Genomic DNA, 24465 nt, shown 5'->3' on the forward strand with positions numbered 1-24465 from the left:
AATTATTATAAATCCAGGGAGAATATACAAATTCCAATTGAATAGCACCCCAGGAACAGAAATGAACCTAGGGTCCCAGCTCTGCAACATAGCAATGCTAACCACTGCGCCACAGTGGCAATACAAGTTTTCTTTGTTATGCACCAATGATATAGTCTCTTTGAGGAGACTGCAGTTTCTGTGCTATATAATACTTTGGTGTCTGTAACTAAGATATTTGTTTCTTTGTTCTTTTTGTGACAAATGTCCACAGCACATGTGAATGATCCTGTCAGCTCACAGTGTCTTTCTTTTCATTCAACAGGTTATGGTTACTGTTGCACCAAGTGCTTCTTTTGATTTTCTCTTTCCTGATGTTGAAGGCATATCAATGCCCAGCAAACAAAAGGTGTCTGTAGCCAGTCGGGATGGTACCTCAGTTCTATTTCCCATCAAACCCAAAGCTCTTGGAGAGATCCCCATCTCCGTGAAAGCAATCTCTTCTGTCGCTTCAGACGCAGTCATTCAGAAAGTGTTGGTTAAGGTATCTGCTTTGTTTCATTTCTAAACGTTTCTCTCAGTGAAGAGATACCAGGTTGTACGTTATTTAATGTGAGATAAAAATGCGACATATTAATGTCATCAAAGAAGTTCAGTTTTATTGCTGTCTATCAATTGCCCTTTTGGGAACATACAGATTACAAATGGCAATTTGGCTCATCTAGCTCATTTGGTAGTTAGTTTCTAATTAATCCAAGTATCTCAACCAGTTGTGTCTTGAGTGAATCCAAGTTAATGCCTTCTTCAGCATGGCAGCTTGTGCAGCTTGTTCCATACATGTGTCCATTTCTTCAGCCATTATCAAAGAGCTGCTTCTCCTCTGAAAATTATGGCAAGAGACTTGCCATCTTGGAAGCCTACAGTAGGACACAAGCTAGACTGTGAATACAAGACGGCTCTGGCCTGAGGGCCAGGATGCCAGTCCACTGCAGGCCACAGAGAAAGAGACTGTTTAATACCGGTGAAAGCTAGCCATCATGGTGGGAGGAAGCTGGAGCCCATGGAAAAAACCCAAATGAACAGGGGATAACCAAGAGAGGCTGGGTGTGCCACTCACTTCATTCAAATTGCTTCTTTCAGTACAATCTTGAGCCCTGATACCAACAATGCAGTGTTGGCCTAAACAATTCCTAGTGTAGATAGCTGAATGATAATCGTGGGATTCTGTATTTGATTGGGTTTTATATACATAAATTGAAGATTTGTTATATGGTATTGTACCTCACTCTCAAGGCCGGCCCTCAGCTTAGGCAAACTAAGTGAGTGCCTAGGGCCCCAGCCCCACCAGGGGGCCCCTAATGTGAAACACAAAATATTTTTTAATCAGCACATTCAAATGTGAAACAAAAATATCCTCCGGTGCCTTTTTCCTGTTACTGTTGTGCTAGCCTTGGCTGTTAAAGTTTGTTAGTTATAATTCATAATGGTATTAGTTTGTAAGTGCAGTGACTTATTTCACTGTTGATGTATGAAATGACTCATCTTCTCCATTATATGATTAATCTTTGCCATAAGATGACAATAACACAATATGCGGTTTCAACTTCTGCTACTCTGAATGCTACTTATTTAATTTAGGAAAATAGTAAATGTTGTGATGATCAATTTCATTCATCCTTCATTTCATTTAACACGAATCATGAAAAACAGATCGCATCAAATCTTGATCTGGAGGGGCTCCTTTCCAAGATCTTGCCTGGAGCCCCCATAAAGCTAGGGTTGGCCCAGCTCACTCTGTACCTTTGTTCTTTCAGAGATTAAGCATTTTTTACAGATTCCAACAGTCTTCGTGTGCCATGGTTAAGAGAAATCTTTTTCTTTTCTTACAGCCTGAAGGAATCGAACAGTCATTTGCTAAGTCATTGTTTTTGGATCTGGCCTTGGCTGAACAAAGAGTTTCCAAACAAATTAACTTCACTTTCCCCCCAAATGTTGTGAAAGGCAGTGAAAGAGCTTATTTTACTCTTTTTGGTATGTGACAAAATAATATTACATGAATAAAGGTATAATTATGTTTGTAAGATAATAATACTCTCTCATATGTGTGTATATATTAAATACATCATATATATGCTTTTGAATTAACATATATATTAAAAGGAAAAATAAGTTATTATGTTGTACACAAGGTAAAATATTAAAAATTAATTAATTTTATGATATTTCAGACAGAAATCCTTCTGCAATTGTCTTGAAAGATATGCAAAAACAATACAATAAATGTATTGTTCATGATATCTTTGAGCATGATATTGCAATAATGTCAGAATAGAACAGTTAGTCAAAGTACTGTAGTTCCAGAGTCCCCAGTGTGAAAATATTTTTGTTAGTGGGAAGCAGTTATTCCATAACACTAACATACTTAACAAGTGATGATGAATTATCACTATTGGAGTCATGAGCGCTTGGAAATATTGTGATTATTAATTTTAATGTTTAGTATATGTACCACAGACCTTGATTTCCTTTCTCCTGTCTGTAGTTGAACGCATGTTTTAGCATTAAACTACTTCTTGTGTAAGCTTGTAAATTTTGGGGGCCTTTGCATAGGGGTTCATATATTTGGAAGTAATAATTAGATATTTCATCACAGATTTGAGTTCCACTATTAACACCACTATCCACTACAAACATACCGGCTCTCATTCTTATCTACCATACAACCCAAAGACATCAGTGACTCCATTTTTAACAGATTTTGAGATGTGTGAGAGAGAATACGATTTTCTTGAGGACAATTAAGGAAATAATTTTCACAGTTAAAATACAGAGCATCTTCATCAGCCTTATTTTCGTAGGTTATTCTTCAATTTACCTCAGTGTGGTTGCTGAGCTGGTACATCTGCTGAGAAACCAATCCTGTCAAGTGTATTTTTTTAGCATTTGTACTTAGGCTTTGAACTTTCTGCATTAATTTTTCTCTCAGTGATAAACGTCATCATGGAAACTGACCACAAAAGTGTTACAGATAAGCCTCTCTTGTAAAGTATAGCTTTTCATCAGCATTGTTTATGCTGTTTTTTCTTTTGTGTATAGAATTTTAAATCACCACAGGATCAAGATACTCACAGCCTGGAAAATATAGTAGAAATTCTCATGTAAAAGCTGCAGGTGAATGTGTTTGCATCATTATACTGATTATTGTGTCCTACATGGACATTTCTTTGTTGAACTTTGAGTAAGACTAAGAAGAAAACTGTATTATTGGAGTTTAATTTGTCAAGTACAGAGCCGTCATTTTTTTACAGGTGACATCCTGGGTCCCTCCATCACTGGTCTCGAGTCACTTATTCAAATGCCTTATGGGTGTGGAGAGCAGAACATGATAAACTTTGCTCCCAATATTTATGTTCTACAGTACTTGATAAACACACACCAAGTGAAAGAGGATATCAGAAGTAAAGCCATATCATTCATGGTGGAAGGTGAGTTTATGGTCAAGCTCTCATAAAAGAGAGTTCTCATTGTATCCCATGTCACTTGTCACTTGTACATTTTTTCCCATTCTGAACTCTGTTTCTATATGACTAATATTTTATAAATATGAGCAGTGTAGCGTTTGACTGTCAGACTTCATTTCAGCCTCAAAAGTGAACAGCAGATAGTGCAGCAGGCTTTCTTTCTTTTAGTTTTCAAGAGCAATAATTATTGACTTTTTCACATCTAGTTTGATCCATGTTTTGCAAGTGATGAGATGTATCATTAAATCTTATGTGTTCTTCACAGAAGCCTTGTGCAGTTCACTTTTTTCAATGAATGTTCTATGCATATACAGTACAGCAACTGTATTAAGTACTTCTGCAAATATTAAAAAAATAATAATGTTGCTATGTCCTTGCTGTCAATTCTTCTTGATTGCCTTAAAGGAATGTACTATATAAAGGTGAAAGAGTTTTTAACTAATGATGCATTGTTAACACTGGGATTTTATCCATGTACAGGTTATCAAAGAGAATTGTCTTACCAAAGGAAAGATGGCTCCTTCAGTGCTTTTGGCAACAGTGACTCTTCTGGAAGTACTTGGTTTGTACTGTACATCAGATCATCTGCCAGTCTGGCCATACTAATTTTGTTAGTTTGTTCCCCTATATCCATGGTGATTCATGCAAATCTTGTGTTTTATAATTGACTTCTGTTCTATAAGGTTATCTGCTTTTGTGCTCCGATGCTTCCTGGAAGCCCGTCCTTTTATCTCCATCGATCCCAAAGTGCTCTCCAGTACTGTGAGTTGGTTGCTGAGCCAACAGGATACTAGTGGGGAATTCAAAGAGCCAGGAAGGGTCATTCACACTGAACTACAGGGAGGACAGAATGGTCCTGTTTCTCTTACTGCATATGTATTGATGGCTCTGTTGGAAGATGACACATACACGGTATGACGAGAATAGTTGCTGACTTTTTCCCCTTTAACCCCTGCCCAAAGTATAATACAGTATATTGTACGGAACCTGCTTTGTTGCTTTCTTGTAGAGAACATATTCAAGTGCAATTGACAAGGCTCTGGGCTTTTTGAAGGACAGGCTTCGAAATGGAGTCTCTAGCAGCTACGCCCTATGTCTGGTGACATACGCTTTGTCACTGAAGTATGACAGTGGAGCCAGAGATGCTCTTGATGAGCTGGTCCAGAGAGCACATAAACAGGGTAATGAACTAATCTGTCTTTGATTTTATAGTTTCTTTCTTACTTAAAAATATAGCCAATGTTAAGAAAATCAGTAAATACTGTAAGTACAGTAAATAATAATAGTAAATAACCATATGTTCAAAATAGGTCTTAAGGGTATCAGAAAAGCTTCTGACGAGATACCCTTGGAGGTGACTTGTTAAAACAAGTTCTGTTCTGATTCAGAAAATTCCATTATGTTCATATGGTGCATGGTTTAGAGTTATATCAATCATGTTGGATTTTGTTGTTCCCCATTTTCATAACAAAAAGTACTTTCACTAGGAATATTTCTAGTGGATCTCTATGTCGCCTGTGTTGCTGAAATGTACAAAAACATTTGTTGACTTTCATTTATCCCACTTTTTTCATAGAAAACCAAATACTGTTCTTATGCATGTAGTATAGTAGGATTAGAGAAATTAGGATTACAGAAATAACATTAAGATTTGCATGTCTGAAAGTCGTTTATAAAGGCACTGATATTAAGTACTTCTAAGAAATGAAAAGTTAAAAATTATTTTTTTTAATTTGAGATTTTTAACAAATTCCCCAGAAATTAACTGTTCTATTAACTGTTTACACTTGATTGACAATGCAATACAATGAAAATAACGCAGTTCAAAAACCAGAAGCACTGATGCATAAACTCATCAATTAGCACCTGTTTTATGTGCAGTTCTATTTTTATAGCTTATCCCAGCTTACCTCTGCGCCACTACACTGCCCCTTTACTATATTGTGATCCTCTAAAATAAAATACATTTACGTTAATCTCTCTGTTTGCATTCTTGATCTTGTGTCCTTTTCTTAAATACAGTGTATAGTGAGACAGAATTTATTAAATGGGTCACTGATCTGTTTGAATTGAAGGTGTTTCTCCTGTACTGCTCTTTTGACAGGAGATACACTGTCCTGGGATTCAACCACGATGGGGCTGTCTAATTCCTGGCAAGCAAGATCAACAGATATAGAGATTTCAGCCTATGTGATGCTGTCTTATTTTAAGCAGTCTAGGGTGGCGGAGGGAGTCCCTTTCATGAAATGGCTGAGCCAGCAGAGGAACCATCTGGGAGGGTATTCATCCACACAGGTTTGCCATAGCTTGAACATAACTTGAAAAGTTATTTGCATGATATGACCCCCAGATCATACAAGATTTTCTTTTAACATAGCCAGCACCCACTAATAAAGTGGTTTAACAATGTTGTTTAATTCATTTGCAGCATCTGTTTTAAACATGATTCTTCACCTGTGAAGACGAATTGCAAACACAGTATTGCATGTGGTATATTATACTCTAGAAGCAGAATCGCAAAATCATCCACTCATCAGAAATACTTCACAAAGTTTAATTATGCATGATGTACATCTATATAACGGTCAAAATTTTGAAGTGAAATAAGAGATAGTATGGATAGTTTGTTCACAGAAATCTTCCATGAGTTGCAGCAAAACAGAACCGAGAAAACCATAGACCTAAACTTTGTGTCTATTACTGTATGTTTAAGGTGATGGAAAGGATAATTACAACTAAATGAGGTGATCATTGATTTGGAAGTAGATTCTTAGGAAATAATCAGTTTGGCTCTGGAGGTCTTTCTTGGCTAACATGTTACAGCTCTAAGGAAGGTGAGAGTGTGAAACATCATCCAACCATGCTGGTCAAGCTGATACCTTGGCTTCTTTCAAGAAACCTCTGGATGAGATTCTCAAATCGATTAGCTACCTGCAATCAGATAGCCTGGATAAGACAAATGGCCTCAAGAGATTTGAGACCCTTCTTATGCTCATAATGCATATTAGACTAAAAATGTAAAACATGAGGTTAGAATGAAACTATTTTCGACTTTAACACACACTTCATGGTGAGTGTCAGTCCTGTTTTGTGACAAACAGCCAGTGGTTTAACTCTTTTTTCTTTTTCAGGACACTATAATAGCTTTAAAGGCCCTTTCAGAATATGCAGTATACACTGGGTCAGGTGAGATTAAGATTATGGTTAAAGTCACTGCTCCAAATTTGCCTACTGCAGCCACTTTCCAGATTGATTCAACCAACTTTTTACTGCTTCAGAGACAAGAGGTAATCTTTATTCCCATTAAAAGGCTATGAGGGCAAAGAATCAATTTGAAGAACAATCTTTTTCAGTCTTGAAACTGTCTATTGTCATGAGCACAATGTACCATTTTGAAATTAATCTGTCATGTCGAGCTGTCTGACAAGGAACTACATTGTTCTGTGAAAAATGATATTCATACTGTAGGTCTTTTTTAATGTGAGAAGGTAACACCACCCATTATGTATGTTTTGCAGATTAAACCACAAAACGAGATAAAACTTAGTGTCTCAGCAGAAGGACGTGGATTTGCCATTTTTCAGGTACTTTTTACAAGCCCTGTTAGCCATAGGAGCTGGGTCTCACTGTGCAAGCTCACTCCCAGAAGACTTCAAGATGGAGGGTGCTTCAGGGTTGGGGGTTTTGCTGCTCGCAGCACAGTGAGCAGTGTTGTGAGGGCTGAGTTTCTTGCAAGACTAGACATGGTCAATCAAAGGAAACAATAGTATACAACAGGCACAGGATATACTAATATTTCCCCTCATTAATGGCTAAGGGATATAAACATTAGTGAATTTGCACAGCTGGGTAAAATGAATAAGCTGATTGTGAAGAACTCATGCAGAACAGAATTCAGAGAACTCTGCAGCTGTGAAGCGCTAGGGTTGGCCTTCTTTGTGTTAAGGAATTTGAATTCGGCATCGCCTCATTTTTTTCCTACCTCCAGATTCTTGCTGTCCATGGGTGCATGAAGAATTGCAGCCGGTGTGCCAATTAGGGCTTCACAAACAGTTGTAACTGGGGGGGGAGCGGTTTTAAAATTAAACTGCAGGTCAGAGGAATAACAGAACCAGCTCTGAAAAGCTTTGAGCTGAAAGAGTATGGATAATTTTGAATTACACCTGGTGTCTGAGCTTGGACCAAATACAAGTGTCAACAAGAGCAGAGCATCCCACCAAACGTCTTTGTTATCAGTTAGTTATGCCAAGCATTTCCTTAAACTGTTTTGGAACAGTCCTGAAGAAATACCATCTTGGCAATGCAAGTTGTTCCATATAACCATTTATCTTTTCACATGGATTAGTTCACTTTTTGAGTCTTGGTGTAGGTGTACTTCTGAGACTTTAGAATTGAGTGAGTTTTGAACTTAGACCCAACATGTGGGCCTGCATGGGCATTCAGTTCCAGATTTTCCACATTTGTGGGTTTTAGTAATGCAGATGTTCAATTTCTTACTCAGCAGTGACAAACAGGAAAATGTCAGCTGATGATAAATTAGCTGTTCAAGGGTAAATGTGCTGGAGCACAGAAATGCTTATCAGGCACTGATTTTGTTGATCATCCAGTTCCACATATTCACGAAGGTAAAAGTTTAAAACCTAATTATTGGATTGTAGCATATTTTAGAAAAATAGCTAATGAACTGCAATTGCAGTGTTAGAGTGTAGGATAATTTCTCATTTTAGATTTTCTTTCAACCAAAATCATATAGCAGCTGGTCATTAGAAACAGGTCAACAAATATTTTAAAATAAACAGCGCTTTGCATCATCCTGATTAATTCATGCACTATACAGAATATCTGGCTTCCACTTTCATAGTCATTGGAAGTTCATTGAATTCTGCTGTGAAAAGAAAGCAAGGTCGAAACAGATAAATGTTTAAGGATGTCTGCTCTAGTTCTCACTACATTTCCAGAGATTCCAAATCAGTGCAACTTATTTAGCACACACAACAATTAAGAAGGGTCTCAAGGTCGTAAAAAATGGTTTTGGTGTTCAGTCTTCTTTAACATCATCTTCTTTATTAGTAGTATAACAAAAATATATGATAAATAAGTCACTAGTATGGTGCCACAATTAAAATAAAAATGAATTTCAGAAGATATAGACAAACCCCAAAAAGCATGATTGCAGAACGAGACTTTATTGATACTGTCATAGATACACACATGAGGTTGAAGGAAATGAGATTCTCTTACCAGAGGGTCTGGGGCTTTTGGTGAAGAGGCCATGCGGACGCCATGGAAACCAACAACTGGGGTTCAGTCACTGTGCGACAGCCGTTCCTCCTGAGGAATACAATATTTTGGCTTTTGAGGAATAACTGGCCTGGTCATATGGTAGGATCCCTCCCGATAGTCCAAGATTCTGCAGCTTTAGGGGTAGAGTTGGGGGATAGAAAGGGGATGTTTACTCACCAAATGCTAGGAAATGTCTTGGACGATGCTAGGAACAAGGTCTAAACAGCTGTACAGTATGTACACCCCAGAGGCAGTGCTGGCTGGAATTGTAGCTTGTGTTTCTCCTGAATGTTCATGATAAGCTGTGTTTAGCACTGATATTAAACAGCAAGTACTGTGTAGCATTTTTATAAAAATGTTACAATAGTAAAAGTTACTTTAAAAGTTTTTCTCAGTAGATTTGGACTAATTTTTGTCTATATTTGTATAAAACAACAGCTAAATGTTTTCTACAATTTGAAGAGTGAAAGTTCATCGAGGAGACGCAGAGACACAGAAAATAATGAAGCATTTGATTTAGAAATTGAAGTAAATGACCACAAAGATGACCTAAATCATGTTTCTTTGCACATATGCACAAGGTAAGATTTAGTGGTATTCGCTCATATTGTATGTATTTCAGTCCTAGAGATTTCAGTCTTCAAAACTTTCTTTTAACAGTGCTTCAATGTTTATGTTGTAACCAGAGTAAGACTGTGAATAATAGTTTTAAATTCTCTTCCTGTTATAATTGGTTTCTTTGTGTCAGGGATATTGAAGCACAGTAAAAAGTGATTGAGGAAGAAGGACTTCTTCAGCAGAGAATGCAAAATGAAATGTTTCTTCTAACAATGTCAAGTCACTTTTTGTGTTTGTGGGAATCTGGAGTCTGTGTGTTATTTTGAGTGGATTTGTGAATTAACCCTTTTTTGTTTGCATAGTTTGATTGGGTGTTCACACTGTAATTTAATTGCTATATGGGGCTGTTAAGATCAGAACAGACAAAGGGCTTTATGCATCACAAGTGATTTTCTTTCTAAGTGTATGAAAATGACAGTGCTTCTGGTAGATATTTGTTTTTCCATTCTATAGACTTTCATTCCATGAAAAAAAAACATTTGTTAAACAGATTTATCAAGGATTTACACAGCCTCATTCCAGAGTGCAGACAAGTAGCATAAAAAAAAACCCAAACACATTGGTGTCGTTCAAGTAGGGAGCTGTGTCAGCATGCGTAGGCTGCAAAGGAACATGTACAGGTTTATTCCCTGCTGAAAAGAGAAGAAAAGAAACACAAACTTTCGGCTCTGGAGCCTTCTTCGGGTGCGAGGGAGGAAAATTGACAGCTGATAAAGTATGGGAGAACAAAAGCCGGAAGTGGAGGGGAGGCGGGAGCAGGTGAGATGCAGAGTGGGCACTCAGGTGGTGTGGAGTCATGAGACGTGAAGAGAGGTGTGAAGTCAAAACCTGCAAATGAATAGAGAGGATTTGAAGGAAATTAGTCTTTTGTTGAGAGAAGGGGGAAGGTGTGATCCTAGTCTCAGGATAATTTTGGTTTTGGATGTCTTTCTGCAATAGGAGTTCTGAAACCTCTCTTTTGAGAACGCAGACAGGAAGATCAGAATGATCATGGCCGTTAGAGGTGAAATGGGAAACTATGGGCTTGAAGAGATCTTTCATCCTCACAGCCATGACATGGTCCCTGAAGTGGTCTCGCAGTCATTTTCTGCAAGAGATGCAGTATCTCTATTATTGAAAAAAGAATGCCACACTAAATAAGATAATATAAGATCACTTTATTAACCATATACTGTACAATTTCTTACATTAGGAATTTGTGTTTTTGCATACCCCCTGCTTGCTCTCCATGAGGCACACAGACAGGGAGAGAAGCTTGGGGTCAGAGCACAGGGTCAGTCATTGTATAGCACCCCTGGAGCAGTTGGGGTTAAGGGCCTTGCTCAGGGGCCCAACAGAGTAGGATTCCTCTACCAGCTGCAGGATTTGAACCAGCAACCTTCCAGTCACAAGCACAGATCCTTAGCCGCAGATCCAGCACTCCACCCCTGTGTGAACCATTGCCCTATTTGTGATAGCAGGCTGTATGCTAAGGTACTGCTGTGTCAGCTGAAGGCCTTTTTGACAAAGTATATCACAAACAGACATTTTGTATTAAGAAGTGTCATGTATCTGTTTGCTGCCTCCTCCATATTGTTCATACAGCTGGAACATTGAACATTGACATACACTGGATGGCACGCAGGTTTTGGACCTTTCATATGGAAACACATATGAAACACATCTGCCCAGCTCTGGAAAACATTCAATTGTATCTTCACAACCTTCACAAAAAGAAAGGCGGGTCCCTCCTTATAGACTTGAAGATTTAACTTATTCCCCTCATCCCTTTAGGCGCTGTAGATATCATCTTGGTCCTACAATTATGCAATTACAGCTGCATAACCAAAAGCTGAAAGGATTCAAAGTTCTTCAGATGATTCACAGAGTCCCCTAAAACATGGCCCATGAATTCAGTCAAATCTTTCTCTGCTTCACTTTGGAGTGATCAAGGTATTCCCATTCTATCAGACTTCTTTTGAAACAGGGACACAGCCTTCAGTTATTCTGGGACTTTAAACGCCACTATGAACTAACTGACTCCTCTTTTCTTTACTTCCATCCCTATGGTGCAATGCAATGCCTGCTTATGGTGTTCCCAGGAGGATGAGATAATGCACACATCCAGTTCTTAATTTGCAGGACCCCAGAGGAAAGACAAAGTCACTCCTCTAGCATTGTTCTGGTGGAGGCTTCAAACACACCCAGAGCAGCTGCTATGATTTAGAATTGAGACTTGAAAGTTCGAGAAAGTTGGAGAAATATCCCAGCACGCAATTGGAACAATGTAAATGTGACTGCTTGGCACCATTTACACATTTTTGGAATGTCTAGATTTCATTAAATATAAGAAACAGTTTTTTTGTCTTTCAAGGAGCAAGTAAAGTTTAATTCTACACATAAAAGTAGATAAAAGAAACAACATATTGAACGTTAAGCTTATTTCAACACCCTTCTTTCTGCTTTTCAGCGTGGAATTACTTTAATATATTTATACTTCAATATTTTTTTGTTGTTGTCCTGTAAAGCATTTTGAGAAGAACTTTAAAAAGCACTATATAAAAATAAAGTTGATTAATCTTAATAATATTATTATTAATATCAATATCGATATTATATTTATAAGAATAATGTTAATAAAGAAATTAATATTTCCTTAGCAGCCTACACGCACTGATGCAGCTCCCCAGCTCCCCACTCAAACTTCTTTTCTTTCACCTACTATTCTAGTCCTCTTCTTCCAGAGTATTTTTGCTAAATGACATCTGTTGGCCACACAAGCAAAAAAACAACAGATTTGGTTAGTTTCCAAACAGACACTGCTCCCCATTCACTCCTCTGGCACCAAGGCATCCTGTCCCAACCTCGTGTTTTTTTTTTATGTGGAGCTTGCTTAATATAGTCTGTTTTGAAAATTGGAGTTTGATGAAAAAAAGATCACAAAAATAGAGAAGAGACCAAAAACAGGAGGATAGTCAAGACATTTAACCCCAAACTACACAAACAGCATCTGCCATGCGTTCTTCTAGCTGCTGAAGCATTGAGGTGAGATTTGAGGACACAAGGAAATCTAAGTAAAATCTTTCTCTTTCACTACGTATACTGAGTGGTAGTAAAAATGTAGCAAATCTGAAAGTTTCAATACTCTTTTGTTTCATTTTTAATATCTCCCGTTATATATATTTTATATATATATGTGAATATATATACAGTATAAGCGCTTTGAGAGGCCACCCTTACAGGTGCTATATAAAATAAAGCTAATGATTATTATATTTTCTATATTCAATTAGACATAATTCATAAAATACTAACATTGTTCAAGTCAAGGTTATTTACATGTATCTCCTCTTAAAGATTGTTGGAAAATCAAAATGTTTCTCAGACCGGAATGGCGATAATGGAAGTGGGCTTCCTCAGTGGTTTCACCCTTGATGAAAGTGGAATTGCTACTACTGAGGTTATCAAGAAGGTAGAGACTTCTCCAGGGAAAGTCAACCTGTACTTGGATTCAGTAAGTCACATTAAAAAAATTTCTTGGGGGGCGTTTCCCTTCTAACTGCTGTCACACGGCGACAATCCGAATGAAGGAAATGTGCTCGCTTTGTGGTGGTGATTTAACTCAGATTGATCAAATATGAAAAACCCTAAAGGAAGAAATACATTTCATTTGTCAATTATTTCTCTTAATTACATTCTTCACCTATATGAAGAATGATTCTACATGTAGAAAAGAACCTTAAGAGGTCTGGAACAAGCTAGCCAGCCATGCTTGAAGCTGATACCTTGGAGTCTTCCAAGAAAGGTCAGGAGGAAATCCTGCCAACTGGTAACCACAGAGACTCATTGAGCTCAATGTCCACCTCTTGTCTCAAACCTTATTCTCTTATGACACTGCTTCAGATTTTGTTTTGTGTGAACATAGTGCATCCCAGAAGTCAGTTTTTTGGTTGTGTGTTCCAGAAGTGTGTTTGGTTTACTATTTGTTCAATTTATGCTTAAAATGTAAAATCACATACTGTACTGCTTTGGCCTTTTTAGGGATATCTGTACGTTAGTGTTGCTGCCATTCCAGATTGATCTAATCTGTTCTAAATGTCTTGCATAGTCAGTGGTTGCAGTGGTTTGTCATGAAAACTGGAATGGCTCAGAGGCAAAGGGCTGGATACCTCAGCTGAGAGCAATTCAATCCCCACAAAAGTAAAGGAAATTGTGGTCTCAGTAACATGCAAACAGATGCATACCTTGAAGTACAGCACGAAGTACAGTACTACCAGCCAGAGAGAGCTCAAGATTGTTTCAAATTGTAAATCTAAGCAGATTCTGAAGTGTAATTTTTTTTTCAGAGGCCACGCACAAGGGTCTTTCTGTGTGGCAGTTTGACCTGTGGTCTGCAACTGAATTGATGAAATTAGCAGAGATACTAAAACTGCCAAAATGTCAGGTCTCATTGACAAAATGTGTCCATGATATGGAGCATGCACGGCCCACAGGAACAGGGCTGGCCATGCCATTAAAAAACATAAACATCCACCAGTTTTATTTATATTTCCCACTGTATCTCCCCCTGACTTCTTTCATAGGTTACAACACAAGAATTCTGTGTGGACATACCCGCGATGAGAGACTCCAAAATTGCTAATGCCCAAGATGCTGTGGTGCAAATTTATGATTACTACGAACTCCGTAAGAAACATTGTATTTAAGTCTAAAGTCTTTTTGCTAAGATTCATTTTAATACACTTCTAGTGGATTCCGTACGATGAAACTCTGCGTATCTTTTTAATTCAGGAAGGAAAGTTGTCCGCACGTACAACTCTGAAGTAATGCAAAGCGTGTCTACTTGTGCTTTCTGTGGTGAGGACTGCAGTCTTTGTAAGGCCTCAAGGATTATTGAAGTGACAACCAGCGGGACTGAGGACCTCTTCCAGCACTTTGGAAGAATCTTATTGTTTGGATTTTTCATTCATGCAGTTTTAATTTTGTTTCAGTGAAATCCATATGTGTTTTAAGTACAGCATAACAGTTCTTCAAATGTCAATACACAGTCAAAAGAAGGCTTCACTGATTTTGCTCTGTTTTTTTTATAAAGCAGCTTGAAGACCTAAATCATTTAAAATTGATTCTAGGGTGTACACTGAGTGAAATCAGGGTGGTGGTTATATCATTATCATTTAGAAAATGCAGAGGTTAGAATGAGGAGAATGAAATATGTCGCTTTCTAACAAATTCAAAGATTGTATTCCGTTTTTTGAAAGGAATAAAGCAATTTTGTTTGTCTTGATCATAATATCCTTTTTCAACTTGAGAGCGGCTCACGTTTGCTGTGTAAGTAATCCGAGCTGCCGCCAGAGGGAGCCAGAGCTTTTCGCAATGAGAAAGTTTTTTTTCCAAGTTGCGTTTAACAACAGTAAATAAAATGTGAACGTCAGTCACAACTTTTATCAAACAGTTTTAAACAGTTGATTAAACAATCGATCACGCAAGGCAGTCATAAAAGCCTATTAATAAAGCAGTAATTAACACTTAGTCCCATGCATTTGATTTCCAGTTTAGAAAAAAATGTACAAAAAAAAAAGATGATGATTCTGGTTAGATTGTAAAGTAAGAAAGAAGAGAAAAATCTCCTGGCAATTTTTTGTTCATTCAGACAAGCTAATAGCATAGACACTGCAAAAGATCTAATCCTTGTTAAAAGTATACTAGGGTAGCTTTTGAATTATGTGATTTATGAAGGAAATTAACCCATGGAAAAAAAACTGTCTTGGATTCAGGGTGACCACCAGAACATCTGTAGTGTAGACTGATGATGGCTTTTCTGCTTGTTGATGTATTTCCAAGATTTTTTCCCTTCAGCCAATAATTTTTTTCCTTTCCTGAAAGCAAATCCAGAGGTGTCAATATATTGCATAATGTTCTAGCTGGACAATGCTAGACCCCACAGCTTGGATTACAATGGCACAATCTCATAAATGTTGCCTCATGTACTGCCTTGAAGTTTTTTCTCTTGAGCCAATGTCATGAACAGGAGGCACATTTTAAGTGATGACCTTGTCCAGTTGGCTGCCACTGTGTAGGAATACTTGTAGAACAGCCTGTTCAGGTTGATCACATCTATATGTTAATGCTGCTACAGTATGATTATGATATTATGAGGTCCTGCCTAATATTATGCAATATTTTCATTTTAATAGTGGCGTACTGAAAACATGATTTTGTGATCTGAATTGTTCACATTTTTGCTTTTATATGTATTTTTAAAATTAAAATATATTTCATTTATCAGAGGTGATGAATGAAATGAAGAAAAAAAAATTGGATGTAGATAAAATAATTAATCAACAGTTCTTCCAGTGTTACACTAGCAAAAAAACACAAATTAAAGGTAAATTAATGGTAATTAGGTAAAGAACATATGAGACAAGTTGTCATGGATGAACAACAAATCACGACGACACCTACAACATTTTTTGAAGATCAATTAAAAAAAAAACACATGCATAAATTAATCATTTATTTTAACACTCAGCACACCTGTTACTGTATGTATCTCAGAGGTTTATTTGGGTGACATTGAATATTTTTTATTTGCCAATTTCCTCATTATGGAGGACTTACAAAAGATAGATCTTATTTAACTTTATTTAACTGCTGTGAGCAAACAACAGCAGTGATAGTCAAGCAGATCGTATGCTGTTATATATAGATTTCCAGAAGGCATTTTATAACCTGTCACATAAAAGATTGATTGTGAAAGTAAAATATGTAGGGAACTAAAGTGATGGTTTGAGAAGGGGTTAATGATTTGATAACGGAAAGTGGTGTCAAGATGAGAAATTTGTAATTGGAGTAATTTCATAGAAGCCCAGTGGTCTGTATTAGACTTGCTGCTCTTATATTGGAAAAGGTGTTAGTGGGGCCAGCAGGGGGCGCTCACCCTGCGGTCTGTGTGGGGCCTAATGCCCCAGTATAGTGACGGGGACACTATACTGTAAACAGGCGCCGTCCTTTGGATGAGACGTAATACCGAGGTCCTGACTCTCTGTGGTCATTAAAAATCCCAGGGTGTTTCTTGAAAAGAGTAGGGGTGTAACCCCGGTGTCCTGGCCAAATTTCCCATTGGCCCTTACCAATCATGGCCTCCTAATAATCCCCATCTATGAATTGGCTTCATCACTCTGCTCTCCTCCCCACTGAGAGCTGGTGTGTGGTGAGCATTCTGGCGCACTATGGCTGCCGTCGCATCATCCAGGTGGGGCTGCACACTGGTGGTGGTGGAGGGGATCCCCATTACCTGTAAAGAGCTTTGAGTGGAGTGTCCAGAAAAGCGCTATATGAGTGTAAGCAATTATTATTATTATTATTATTATTATTATTATTTTCTGTCAGTGATCATGGCTGTGTCTTAGAGAGTAAAATCATGCTACTTGCAGTATCATAATTGGAAGGGTGGCAAACACTAAGGACACAGCAAAGGAAGTATCAATGGACTTAACAGACACTATTCAAGATTGGCTTAGTAACCCGGAAACAACAATTTAATGTAAACAAGTACAAAGTAATACATGCAGGTGATAGAAAATACCCCAAAGGATGGGCGGCACTACATTAGAAAAAGCCCATAAAAAGGCTCTTCTCCACCAGCTAAATTCTCCACCAGACAATGAGGTTATAAAAAGTAAAAACATAGTGCAAAGTGGTAGTGAATTTAAATACAGTTGCATTAAGGTCAAACAATGCACTAGTTGGGCCTCACTTACAATACAAGAAGCAATTGTAGTTGTCAAACCAGAAAAAGGACATACTGTACTGTAGCTGCCTTAGAAAACATTCAAATAAGAGCAATCAGAAAGATTCCATTGTTTAAGTGAAATGGTATACATAGATAGGTTACATATTTTTTCAATTGCAAAGACACAAATTCACAAATGTTTAGCATAATTCACAAAACAGTTCATGGAAAATCCTAAATCATAATCCTAAACCAAATTTTACAAAAAAATAAAACTCTCTCTATGCCAGTTTTCATTAGTTTACATAAATAAATGCATGCACCTAACAAAGGAAAACAATATGATGAAGCTTTCAAGCAAAAGAAAAAAAGCAGTATATCTTTGTATCTTTTTATGTCAAAATATTTTTTGGTTTTTATGTTTCCTCTATACAGTATTTCAGGTGGGGAGCTGCGTCAACATGTGTAGGCTGCAAAGGAACAAGTAATACTGTAGGTTTATTCCATGCTGAAAAGATAAGTTTATTCTGGAATAAACCTCTTACTTATTCCTACTTGTTCTTCTGTACAGTATTTCAAGATGTTGGCTATTACTGGTGCTGATTGCACCATCTCTTGCAGTTCAGAAAGGACATGACAGCCACCACTGTAGGATTTCGTTTCATTTCCAAAAACTGTAGATAGATGTAGAATGTTATTTAAAATAAGGAAAATTGATTAGGAACAACGATAGGGATGTATTTTACACAGAAATCAATCAACCCATCAATGAGAACCATGTTGTAATGGTTCTGTGTCAGCGACGTGGGGGATACCAGGCAGAAGATGACTTTTACAGGCCCACTGATAGCTTTATTGCCCTTTATGGTACAGTGGGGCGTGCTGATCATGGGAATAGAGAAATATTCTCTCTGGAAAGGCAGAGAGAGAAAGAGCAGGCATCTGCAGGGGACAGGGGAGGAAACAAGATAGAGGGGGGACTCCTACCCACTTTCACAAGGGGAAAAGGAGGGAAAGGAGTGGGCCTGAGGTAAAAGGGGAGAGGTCATGGGGTCAGTCCAATGTCGAGGGGTGCAGAACACTATAAAATTTAAGTGACAGAATTATATTTATGCATTTGACTAAATGGTTTGGAAATGTGCTTTTTAATTTTTAAAAATTATTTTAGCTATGAGCTTACCCAATACGTTTTAGTGGTTGGCAACTGAATAAAACCATAGAACAACTGAACCTTTTCAGTTTCACAAGAGATGATGGGGGTGGGGGCGGGGGGAACTTGGTACAAGCATTTAAGTGCTAGTGAGGTATTGACAAATACAGCCCAATTGACTAGTTTATGCTCAGCGATTTTGTCACGCCCGACATCCCTCCCTAGAGGGCGCTCCACTGCTCTCATTATTGTCCGTGTAATTAAGCTCTCCAGGTGTACCCTTTTAGCGTTATTATTTAAGACCAGCTCCTCCAGTCCTCGGGGCTCATCATTAGGGTAAGATGTCGCGAGGCCCGCCTAGCACCAGGAAACCCTACGTCCGTCTCCTGAGGGCATAGGCCTCATCCCCGACATCTCCCGCTTCCTGAGCTCGGGGTCTGGAGGCTCTCGCCCCGTCACACTTGGACCTCCATGTTTTGTTTGTCCGTGTGCTCCCTCCTCCCGGGGATTTTAACTTTGTCGTGTCCCAGGATGGATTCCTTGCTGATGGACTCTCGGACTGTGTTTTGACCTGCCCTTGGACCTGTTTGGATTTGGATGCCGTTTTGTCTTCCCCGTACACTGTCTCACGGACTGTCACTATTATTTTGTGCACTATTAAACCCGTGTGTGTTCCCTTTTACCACGCCTCCTGTTTTCTCCAGCTCTTACCGCATCGCATAGGGTCTTCTATAAGATCTGACACGGATTTCAGTCCGTGTTCGTGACAGATATGAAAGGCAGAACTGGAGTTTATGAGGAAACGTACTGTATAGTATTTACTGTAGCACCTAAAATAGGAGGAACTTTCTCACAGTGAGGGTAGTAATGTCTTACTCTTTTGTGTACCCTTATATTCTTACAAATATTGAGTTTCTTCTGTGCATCAGCATGCAATCAGCTAAATATATAAGACATAAAATACTTCTAATAAACTTCAAAGCTTTGACAGTGCTGGAGGTCTCTTATATTTAAAAATGGCCGAATGTTGAATATTGAAGGCACACATATCACTTAAGCTGAATGAATGTGAGGCTTCACTGTAAAAAAAATGTACAGTGACCTTGTAAGAACCTACAGTAAGAAAACAAAACAAAAGCAAATAAATAAACTAAAAACTATAGAAAGGAGGCCATTCGGATTGTGCAGCGTGCTTGGTTTTTAGTAGCTAACTGATCCAAGGATCTCATCCAGCTGTTTCTTGAAATAAGGCAGGGCAGTGATTTTGACAACATTGCTCAATAGCTTGTTCCATGCACTCCCACAACCCTTTGTGTAAGAAATGTCTTCTGTACAGAGTTTTATATACTGTACACTTCCTCTTAGCTTTATATGTGTGTTTTACTGTTGATTCAGTTGTATATCAAAAGGCCTTGAAGTAGCTCGTTTTCTCATCAGTGCACATAATAATAATTGCTTACACTTATATAGCGCTTTTCTGGACACTCCACTCAAAGCACTTTTCAGGTAATGGGGACTCCCCTCCACCACCACCAATGTGCAGCCCCACCTGGATGATGCGACGCAGCCATAGTGCACCAGTACACTCACCACACATCAGCTATCAGTGGGGAGGAGAGGTGGGGATTATTAGGATTAATGGGAAATTTGGCCAGGACACCGGGGTTACACCCCTACTCTTTTCGAGAAACGCCCTGGGATTTTTAATGACTACAGAGAGTCAGGACCTTGGTTTTACGTCTCATCCAAAGGACGGCGCCTGTTTACAGTATAGTGTCCCTGTCACTATACTGGGGCATTAGGAACCACATAGACCACAGGGTGAGCGCCCCCTGCTGGCCCCACTAACACCTCTTCCAGCAGCAATCTTTTCCCAGGAGGTCTTCCATCCAGGTACTGACCCTGCTCACACCTGCTTAGCTTCAGTGGGTTGCCAGTTGTGAGTTGTAGGGTGATATGGCTGCTGACGTGTAACACGTGTAATGAATAATATTGCTTGAAACTGTAGTATTAATTGATACTATTATTGATTTGTTGATTGATTACTGAAGATCATTTTGTATCAGTTTCATATCCTGCAATATATGTCTTTGCTTCTTTTGTATAACTCTGAATGCATTATATAGATTCCTGTGAGAAGGTTTAGAAGATGCTAAGTTGACCTTGATCAAAGGAACTTGGCGGGTAGTTGTATCAAAACATATGCTGTAGATAAGGCCTATAACCTCTAGAAGGGGGTTACTACCCATACAGGTTCAAATAAGGGACACTAGCTTCAGCACCCCTGACACCCGTGGTTGTCATAGTAATTTCCTTATTGGATCATAAGTTCTTGTGATGAAATCAGGGGGGCCAAAGGGGAGGTATTATGGGATATAGTCTGATGTAATATGAGAGATTAGGTAGGATGGCTAAATGATAATCAATTATTATAATAATAATAATAATTGCTTACACTTATATAGCACTTTTCTGGACACTCCACTCAAAGCGCTTTACAGGTAAATGGGGACTCCCCTCAACCACCACTAATGTGCAGCATCCACCTGGATGATGTGACAGCAGTCATAGTGTGCCAGAACGCTCACCACACATCACCTATCAGTGAGGAGGAGATCAGAGTAATGAAGCCAATTCATAGATGGGGATTATTAGGAGGCCATGATTGGTAAGGGCCAATGGGAAATTTTGTCCAGGACGCCAGGGTTACACCGGGGTTACACCGGGGTTACGAGAAACACCCTGGGATTTTTAATGACCACCGAGAGTCAGGACCTCAGTTTCACATCTCATCTGAAGGACAGTAGCTATTTACAGTATAGTGTCCCCGTCATTATACTGGGCCGTTAGGACCCACATAGACCGCAGGGTGAGCACCCCCTTCTGGCCCCACTAACACCACTTCCAGCAGCAACCTTAGCTTCCCCAGGAGGTCTCCCATCCAAGTACTGACCAGGCTCACACCTGCTGAGCTTCAGTGGGCTGCCAGTTGTGAGTTGTAGGGTGATATGGCTGCTGGCCCGTTATGGCGCTGCCAACATATTAGGCAATTAGGGTTAGAAATTCTTTGAGATTTTTGTGGTTTACAGAACTCCCTGTAAACTGAACTCCCTCTGCATATCGAGAATAAAGGAAGAAAGAGTCTCCTCACTACTGTCTCTGGTCTGATTCACCTTTGGGGCTATCTTGACTGCTGACCTCCCATGCTAATAATATCAGCTCATGTACTGTAATTTACTTGAGTCTTCAAATAAATAATTTGTAATCACGAGGAATGACAGCAGCCGAAAGCTTGGGAGAAATTAGAATCGTTTATTGGGATGTGGAGATTTGGCATAACCCGCTTGGCTGAGGGCCAACCTCCCGGCTGTTGGACGGGGAGGATAGGACCTCCATGCGACCAATTGGGTAGCTGCAAAGGTGGAGGAGGGATGCAGAAAACGAACAAGGAAGAAGAGAGGGTGACGTTTGATATATATGGAGACCGGTTGCATACGTCAGGATTAGTGAGAATTGCAGCAGCTGTGTCGAATGAGCGCGGCTGCCTTCTTTCCTCCCAAACTTTCATTAAGAACTCCATTTGTTGCCTGCTTGATAGAAGAAAAGAAAAAAATTATCAAGGCTTGCCAAATTCAAAGCACACACATAACAGAATAGAACTCATATAACCTTTATTGTATAAATTTTTAGATGGAGAAATCCTCATAATATTATCATTACAATGTTTCATGTGTGTCTTCGAAAAACTTGAATGTATTTCTAGTTATTGTAACATGGAAACGTTTTAATCACACTCTGTAGGGTCATCAGAAGAGTGAAGTCATTAACAATAACTTATTAACACTTATTAACACTGTTTGGAAGTCATTGGCTAGTGGCTCTATCCTTGGTTAACTTTCCCGAAAACAAACCTGAGAGCAAATTGTCCATTGTCCATGTAATTCATCCATTTTACACTGGAAACTCTGCTCACAGTGAAACTAAGGACCCTACGAGTATCAGATTAACACTACTTAAATGACAGAATAACTGCTGATGAATTAAAATTCTCCAGTGGAATAATTTTATGTGCAAGCAAGAAATAACTTAATCAGACTGGTCAGCTTTGTCCACCTGCTACAACTCACATTTACTTTAGTTTTAGTGCTACTTGACAGAGTGACTTCACTGTCAGCTCCAAACCTCACTGCAAGTCTTTGTGTCCATGATTCTATTACAAAGGAAGTCTTTTTCACTCCTAAAACATTTTGTCATTTTGTTGCTGGTAACGCATTACATCCTTTATTTGAGAGGCACAGGTTTTCACTTTAGTTTATGATTATCGTGGGTATTATACATATTTATGTTCCTTGAACACTCTTCAAATTATATTCAGTTAGTGTCAATAGCACCTTGGCATGTTGTAATTTCCTGCAGCTGTAGTTGTACATTCTGATGGAATAAGCCAACTAAAGCAGACAGTGGATTACAACTTTTCTGTAAAGCTTAGGTCTGTTTTCAGTTTACTGGATCACCCGGCATTAATACCATCCCTTTGAAATGTGAGTACTTTTTTCACATCAGCACATTTAACAAAGAAATGAAAAATACATTGTAGAATGTGGTTGCAAATCTATCAACGATATAAAGGTGTTAAGTAAAATGTATTTCTTTAAACCACATTCAGTCATCGTTTCCATTACTTGTCAATGACACTTGCATTTTTTTTTACTAAACTATAAGCCCTTAAAAAAAGATTAATGCTGTTCTGAGCAGCAGCCTGCTTGGTTCTTGGAAGAGCTTACTGAAGAGAATGGTTAGTTATTTTGTGTTGGACCAAAGAGGAAATTTTGGTCTTTGACTCTGAAACTGCAAATATGTGTGTTGCAGGTTCACAAAGTGTACGGTCACAATGAGCTGTCGCAGGGTTAGCCTCACACATCCAATCAAAACTATCAGCAAACTCAGCAGCTCTCTTAATACAGCTCTTTTGTCAATACAATCCTATTGCTCAAATGCTTTCAGAAACGTTTCCAGTTTGAGTGATTCTTCCCCGAGGAGATTAATCATAACTGGTGAAAATAATAATGATAATAATAATGTAATATAATAATAATGCTGTGGACACGCTGGAGCAATACGGAGCAAACTACGTGTGTGCTGCTATAGGTCAAGCCAGGGGTTCATGCACTATAACACTGTTCACTAGGGATAACAACACCCAAGATTAAAGTGTCCTGAAAGGATTACGGAGTGTTCAGTGAAAATTTGGCTTAACCCGCTTGGCTCAAGGCTGACCTGAGGTGGAGAGGTGGCTCTGTGGCTAAGGATCTGTACCTGTGACTGGAAGGTTGCCAGTTCAAATCCAGCAGCCGGTAGAAGAATCCTACTCTATTGGGCCCCTGAGCAAGGCCCTTCAACCCAACTGCTCCAGGGGTGCCATACAATGGCTGACCCTGCACTCTGACCTCAAGCTTCTCTCTCTCTCTCTGTGTGTCTGTGTCTCATGGAGAAAAGCTGGGATATGTGAAAAGATGAATTCCTAATGCAAGAAATTGTATAGGGCTAATAAAGAAACATTATCATTATTATCACCTCCTGGCCAGGAGACGGGGAGGCTGGGACCCCCCTGCATAGTGAGGGGTGACCAAGGGGCAGCTGCAGAGGAGGAGGAGTGCAGGAAGACGTGAGGGAGAGAAGGGGATCATGTGCGGTATTTATAGTGTTTTAGGAGAGGAAGTGACATCAGGAGTGATTGTTAATTCAATTAAATTCAAGATGCTTTATTGGCATGACCAATTAGTAGAATCAGTGCTGCCAAAGCAAAACAAATACAATTAACATAAAACAAAAATCTACAGACATTTACAATAAGGACACACTCATAAGATATTTACATATAAACATATGGAGCTTTATTGAGAGACAGGCTCACTGCTCCTCAGACTGTGACAGGAGATCACATACTGGGCTGCCAGTTCAACTGAGTTCCCTCCTCCCTCTCCCAGCAGGATTGGGACCTGTTGTGATTCTGGCAGGTGTGGGACTTCTGGTACTATATTTGAAAATTTAGGGAAGAATGTTTCTCTAATCCCAGAGTATCTGTTACAGTGCAGTAGGAAGTGCACCTCTGTCTCTATTTCTCCCCGCTGGCAGTGGGACCACAGCCTGTCCTCTCTGGACAGCCAGGTCTGCCTGTGTCACCCAGTTTCTATGGCCAGGCT

At 39.0% G+C, this 24465-nt stretch overlaps 1 protein-coding gene across 1 annotated transcript in view; it reads left to right on the forward strand.

The window, feature by feature from the left end:
* cd109 (CD109 molecule) overlaps nucleotides 1-14585 on the forward strand; it is a 30892-nt gene extending 16307 nt beyond the window's left edge. The window contains exons 21-33 of the mRNA XM_088908274.1: nucleotides 305-523; nucleotides 1869-2010; nucleotides 3288-3464; nucleotides 3981-4062; nucleotides 4184-4412; nucleotides 4510-4681; nucleotides 5605-5795; nucleotides 6632-6787; nucleotides 7019-7084; nucleotides 9222-9364; nucleotides 12738-12894; nucleotides 13964-14066; nucleotides 14172-14585. Of these exons, the coding sequence (XP_088764400.1) occupies nucleotides 305-523; nucleotides 1869-2010; nucleotides 3288-3464; nucleotides 3981-4062; nucleotides 4184-4412; nucleotides 4510-4681; nucleotides 5605-5795; nucleotides 6632-6787; nucleotides 7019-7084; nucleotides 9222-9364; nucleotides 12738-12894; nucleotides 13964-14066; nucleotides 14172-14374 (2040 nt within the window). The 3' untranslated portion in view covers nucleotides 14375-14585. The remainder of the gene's footprint in view (nucleotides 1-304; nucleotides 524-1868; nucleotides 2011-3287; nucleotides 3465-3980; nucleotides 4063-4183; nucleotides 4413-4509; nucleotides 4682-5604; nucleotides 5796-6631; nucleotides 6788-7018; nucleotides 7085-9221; nucleotides 9365-12737; nucleotides 12895-13963; nucleotides 14067-14171) is intronic.
* Nucleotides 14586-24465: the final 9880 nt, after the last annotated feature.

Source organism: Atractosteus spatula, chromosome 2 (assembly GCF_055471065.1).
Source record: "Atractosteus spatula isolate fAtrSpa1 chromosome 2, fAtrSpa1.hap1, whole genome shotgun sequence".
In the NCBI taxonomy this organism is placed as follows: domain Eukaryota; kingdom Metazoa; phylum Chordata; class Actinopteri; order Semionotiformes; family Lepisosteidae; genus Atractosteus; species Atractosteus spatula.